General features: G+C 74.9%; 1 protein-coding gene across 1 annotated transcript in view; it reads right to left on the bottom strand.

The window, feature by feature from the left end:
* GNA13 (G protein subunit alpha 13) overlaps positions 1 to 469 on the bottom strand; it is a 44,820-nt gene extending 44,351 nt beyond the window's left edge. Inside the window, exon 1 of the mRNA XM_040452198.1 lies at positions 29 to 469. Within this exon, the coding sequence (XP_040308132.1) occupies positions 29 to 311 (283 nt within the window). The 5' untranslated portion in view covers positions 312 to 469. The remainder of the gene's footprint in view (positions 1 to 28) is intronic.
* Positions 470 to 741: the final 272 nt, after the last annotated feature.

Below are 741 nucleotides of genomic sequence, written 5' to 3'. Positions count from 1 at the left end.
GATCCCCGCGGCGACCCCCGCTCTGCACCTTTAATCACGTTGCTGTAGATGGTGGGGCGGAACTCCTCGCGCGCGCGCTGGTCGAAGTCCTGCCCGTGGATGATCCGCATCTGCTTCAGGAAGGTGGACTTGCCGCTCTCGCCCGCGCCCAGCAGCAGGATCTTCACGAGCCGCTTCACGTAGGTCTTCTCCCGGGACAGGCATTTGTCGATCTCCTTGGACTTGCGCTGCTGCTCGGCCTCGCCGCTCGTGAGCACGCAGCCGGGGAAGCACACGGACAGCACGGACCGCGACGGCAGGAAGTCCGCCATCTTGCCGCCGCCGCCGCCGCCTCGGCGGGCCCCTCCGGCTCCCTCCACCTCCTCCTCGGGCGGCGGGCGGCTCCTGCTACGAGGCTCGAGGGCGGGGAGCGCTGCGGCGGCCCGAGCGCGCCCGGGGAGGGAGGGAACCAGAGAGGTGACTCGCAGGGCGGGCCGGGCAGGGCGGGCCGGAGGAGCCGGGGAGGGCGGGAGGGAGGGAGGGAAAGAGGGCGGGTCCAGGAGGGGCGGTGGCCCCCGGGCGTGCGCGCGCCCGCCGCCTCCCGGGGGGCGCGCACGCACGCACGCACGCACGCACGCCGAGGCCTCTTCCCACCAACCCCGCTCCAACCCGCCGCCTCCCGCCGTGGGCCGGCGAGTCAAGCTCTAGCCCCGGTGCCCGCGGCCGCCGCTCGGCGCGCGCGGGGGTTGGGGTGGGGCTGGG

Source organism: Herpailurus yagouaroundi, unplaced genomic scaffold (genome assembly GCF_014898765.1).
Source record: "Herpailurus yagouaroundi ecotype Mexico unplaced genomic scaffold, PumYag 206, whole genome shotgun sequence".
NCBI classification, from domain to species: Eukaryota; Metazoa; Chordata; class Mammalia; order Carnivora; family Felidae; genus Herpailurus; species Herpailurus yagouaroundi.
Note: the sequence above shows the minus strand (reverse complement) of the source record. Positions and strands in the feature narration are given on the sequence as shown.